At 34.2% G+C, this 4,916-nt stretch overlaps 1 protein-coding gene across 1 annotated transcript in view; it reads left to right on the forward strand.

Moving 5' to 3' along the window:
* The window catches only part of LOC137620144 (protein SpAN-like), a 40,086-nt gene extending 35,475 nt beyond the window's left edge, over positions 1 to 4,611 (forward strand). Inside the window, exons 12-15 of the mRNA XM_068350404.1 lie at positions 1,770 to 1,872; positions 2,009 to 2,109; positions 2,778 to 3,009; positions 4,167 to 4,611. Coding sequence (XP_068206505.1) covers positions 1,770 to 1,872; positions 2,009 to 2,109; positions 2,778 to 3,009; positions 4,167 to 4,466 — 736 coding nt within the window. The 3' untranslated portion in view covers positions 4,467 to 4,611. The remainder of the gene's footprint in view (positions 1 to 1,769; positions 1,873 to 2,008; positions 2,110 to 2,777; positions 3,010 to 4,166) is intronic.
* The last annotated feature ends 305 nt before the right edge of the window (positions 4,612 to 4,916 follow it).

Below are 4,916 nucleotides of genomic sequence, written 5' to 3' on the forward strand. Positions count from 1 at the left end.
AAACAAAGACAGATTGCCCATGTCTTTCATTTTGAATATGTTCTTGAGAGACCTCTTTATGACATGTGGTACATCATCACCGCTGGCTAAACTTGTCAAATCATCTACCCAAACTAAATTTTGGATACAACCTCGCCTCTAAATTTTATATACAGACAAGGATCAGTAACCGATTGGGTGAACTTTTGCTCACTGAGAAACTTATGCAACATCATATTTCAGTTTCTTCACCTGTGTCAATCCATACAAAGATTTGTTTAACTTACAGACAATTTTTTCTTTTTTTCTTCTCCAAAGTCAATCAATGTAATTCTCGTCTAGCCAATGCCTCTTGTCTGATTTCTGCCCAATATCACACCTCACAATAAGCAAGCCACCATGTTAGAAACATACTTTGTTGCTTCAGCTACGGGGTTTGCTTCCTCAGAGTAGGTCTATGCAACTCTACTATACTACAAGAGGTTCTTTTCAGGTCCTACACTTTAGGAGAATCCTACTCTTTACAGGACCTTTAGTCATTCATTTTATCGTATACATTCCAAGGCATTCAGCATTCCACATCGCATATTGCTCGTATATTTTCAAATCCCCATTACCTAAGCACTTAGAAAAAAAAGTCTTCAGATTCTTCTTAAAAGTCTTGATATCTTCAGTCTTTCGGACGTCTAGTGGAGGCTTATTGTATAGTCTTGGAGCAGCATATTTAAAAGCTCTAGAATATACAGTAGACATATATCTGTTTCCATTAATTTGAAACCATCTGTAATTTTTCTCATGTTAACACGATTTGTTGGCTGCACAATATGTAGCAATTTTCTTAGATATTTAGGACGTCCGGTTCTGATAACTTGATGGGTTATTGTACATATTTCAAACTAAATTTTCTCTGTAATATTCAGTGATCCTTTCTCTGTTTGTTTTACTTCTTTACTCCACTTCCACTCCCAGGTAGGCTTTCAGCCTGTCAGTTGAATCTGTTGTCTTCTCCACTCAATTATGTTTTCAAAAATCCCCTCTCTTCTCAGCTGTTCAATTTCTTAGTTGCATTTTTTGTTAGATTATGGTGGATGGAGTTACAGTTGCCAATTCTGGTAATAACACAATTTTAAACATAAGACTTACCTGGTAGTTATACATATAGCTTACGTCTCTGACGTCTGCTATATATATATAACTACCAGGTAAGTATGTTCAAAAACTTATTTTATAATGAAAATAGTATTTTATTACAAGTTTCTTTACAGAATGTTCATGAAGGTACTTCTTTATAAAAGCAATTTTTCTAAGTTTTATCGGCCTATTCATTATCTCAGATCTGACTTTTAGCCAAGATCCTACCGCAAAGCAAACCGGCCAGCATGTTAAAACCATATTTTGTTACTTGGAAGATTTTCTTCTTCAAAGTCTGTCTTTGGAATTCTTTTTCAACTGGCGCTTTCTCCGAGTTCTATAATGCTCTCTTTTCTTGGATGACCGTTGCTTCCTTGTGGATCAGTGTCTTTTCTTTGAGATGGATTGTAAATTGTCCATCTTGTCGGCCATTTTCTACAAATCGAAATATGTTCAAGTTCGTTAGATGGTTCAATAAAACCTACTCATACACTCACTTCACCATTTCCAAAAAAAAAGAAGTCGTTTCCCCTATTGACAAAATAATAATGAAAACTTTTTAGGATGAATGTGGCTTAAATCTACGAATCTAACTACTCTTAAAAATATTTTTTTCTTTCAAATAACTTCGCCATTGTAACTGCATTTATTTGTTAAAGGACTTGCCGGAGTACCCAGAGTGATCTTTATGTCGGTTGGAAATCTCCCTTGTATCCTGACCTTTACCCTAACAATCAACAATGCGACTTAAACGTAGCACCTGTAAGTAGCAGTAGATTTAATCAATCAAACACTTCATATTTATAATGATTTCTAAATATATCATTCTCTGCATGGTAGTTGACTTCCTAATTAACTTTTCTCCTCTTTCCTCTTCTTGAATTACTAACAAACAAAGGACGTACCAAAGAACACGTACTTGATCTTCAGAGATCTTAATCTCCCAGCAAATTGCCACGATTATATCTCCATCAGCAGCAGTTACGGCACCACTGAGAAGTAAGACAAACTTTTTTTTTCATAACTTTTTGCATTGATTTTCCAATGTACCAATTATCAAATTGGTACTGGAATAATTTGTCTTGGTACGTTAATGACGTCCAAAGGATGTGATTAACGATAATTATATATATATATATATATATATATATATATATATATATATATATATATATATATATATATATATATATTTGTCTTAACTTGAAGCACCTTGGCTAATACCATATTGATTTGTCTTAGCTCTGATTTTAATATTACTAATATATATATATATATATATATATATATATATATATATATATATATATATATATATATATATACATATATATATAAGTATATATATATATATATATATATATATATATATATATATATATAACATCCGTATATACATATATACACACACGCATATATATATATATATATATATATATATATATATATATATATATATATATATAGATATATACATATATATATATATATATATATATATATATATATATATATATATATATATATATATGTAAACACCGAACGTCAGTATATCAAAATGTTTAAATTTTTTCGTCCTTTCTTCTTACAGGGAAAGGCAAAAATGCAATAGTTCTTATCTTTTTTTTCAATTGGGTTTTTATTAAGCATCGTTAACCTTACCTCAGGTTCTGCGGGAGAAGAACGGGTTCCAAACAGCTGACAGGATCCTACCACACAGCAACCTTCAAAAGCGACAGCAATACGGGCACCCAGGGTTGGGCTATCTACTTCAAGCAGCTTAGCTCCAGGTGTCACAGAAGGATTCATCTAAGCACAAGGTCCTCGAGAGGTGTCCTGACATCTCCTTCGTATCCCAGGAATCACCCAAAATACGCACAGTGCGAATGGTGGTTGACGGTAAGCTTTGATAAACTTTAAACAATATTTCTATGAACCTTCCATAGCTCATTCAATTTGAGAGTCATCAATTATGTTACTCTCTCTCTCTCTCTCTCTCTCTCTCTCTCTCTCTCTCTCTCTCTCTCTCTCTCTCTCTCTCTCTCTCTCTCTCTCTTTTGTTTTAGTAGGCCTACGTGCTTCACGACATTTGTGTTGATGTAAGTTAAAATGTTCATGGTTTAGTTAGTTTTGTAAACTCCAAATATTTCTCATCTAAGACGTTATACTTGTCATGTTCATAAAGGTCCCGACTAATTAAGGTGACCGACATATGAGATCGACTTTCAAGTATCATTGCAGTACATTTTACTATCTAAATTCGTTACTGGCTCTACTATGGATATTAAAGACTTTGAATTTCTAGTTCGCAAGATTACTCTAGAATCTAGGCGGGATTTTTTTTTTATGAAATTAAAACAATAACTAAAATATAATGTCTTCCATACCAGGAATGACGCCTGGCAAAGGAGACATATTATTTGAGGTGAGGAAGGAAATGTAGCTTTATACTGATATTGTCTATTAACTTTGGAACTGGAGGGGCCATGTAGCGCCGTACTGCAACTCAAGAGATGATTCCACCTTTCATGGATGGAGTGTACGGTCTTAGCTAACATAGGGTTCTAGTTTCAAAAACTCTTCAGGCAATTCTATCGACTTCACGAAAATATCAAATAATCTTATAAATGTGGCAGTTATTAGGTGTCCCAATTGTTCATTCCTTGCTAAATAGTGATATACTGTATGTCCCTAAAACTCCTATTCGTATATTGATAAATGTTCTAACTATCGTAAAGAGCGCTACATGTTATACGGAAGTTTACTTTAGGCTTAGGCCTATAGTTTAAAATCCACTGGGTGAGAGCGGGGATATGATGAGGTGATAATTTATATACTAAATTAATATAATTATTCCTCTAGCATGATTAAAATGACATCGGAAGGAGAAGATACAGATCTAGTGAGCAGGATTGCTCGTTTCATTACCAATTTTACCAGCAAACCTTAAAAGCTTATGACGTGTTTGTGTGGGCAAATGTCCAAATTACTTTTAAGTGAAAGAAATTGATACAGAAAACCGTTAAATACAGCTCTAACAGATGTCATATCCACAGGCACCACCTGGTCGCAGAATATTACTAAATTTCCAAGTGCTGAACCTGGCTACGAACGCATATTTCCCAACCAGGAGATGGTTCCAGAAGAGATTTTACCAGAGACATTGCCATCGAGGTTATGTCCTCGTGTCTACCGTAGGCGATCGAACTTATGATCAAAATGGTTCTTCGCACAGGCTCTGTGGTTACAGGGTGAAAGGGTACAAGCTTAGGTCGTCAGGGAATCAAATGTCTTTGCTCTTCTATGGAAGTTTCGCCCGTACGAGGGGAATGAAAGTCTTCTACAGTATGGTATAGTGCAACTATACTGAACAATACTTATGAACATTCTCCAAAGACTTTAGTCAATCGGCTTAAGGAATGACAGGATTTCATTGAGAATAAAAGGAACAGCGACCATAATAGTTTTCTGTGAGTACCTGAAGAGGACGAGAAAAGCGATTTCCACCAAAGTCTAACTCACCAGAGGGCACTGAAATATTTATTGTTATATTTATTAGATGTTATGGTATCAAAAGTGTTGAAGTTTTGAAATATTTTTATTGCCCTAATATACACGTGTTTCTAGCACACCAAGAGTATATTGTTCATTGATAGAAATAAAAATTATGATATTAATTCATGACAAATAAGAATAATGAGAAATTCCTTGATAGTTAAATGAAGTCAGATGGATATTTCTTCATAAAGAATGCTGCAATGGAACGACTGAGGTGTCAAGGCGTGACCATCTATCTAACTGGTTAA

This window comes from Palaemon carinicauda, chromosome 26 (assembly GCF_036898095.1).
Source record: "Palaemon carinicauda isolate YSFRI2023 chromosome 26, ASM3689809v2, whole genome shotgun sequence".
Classification (NCBI taxonomy): Eukaryota; Metazoa; Arthropoda; class Malacostraca; order Decapoda; family Palaemonidae; genus Palaemon; species Palaemon carinicauda.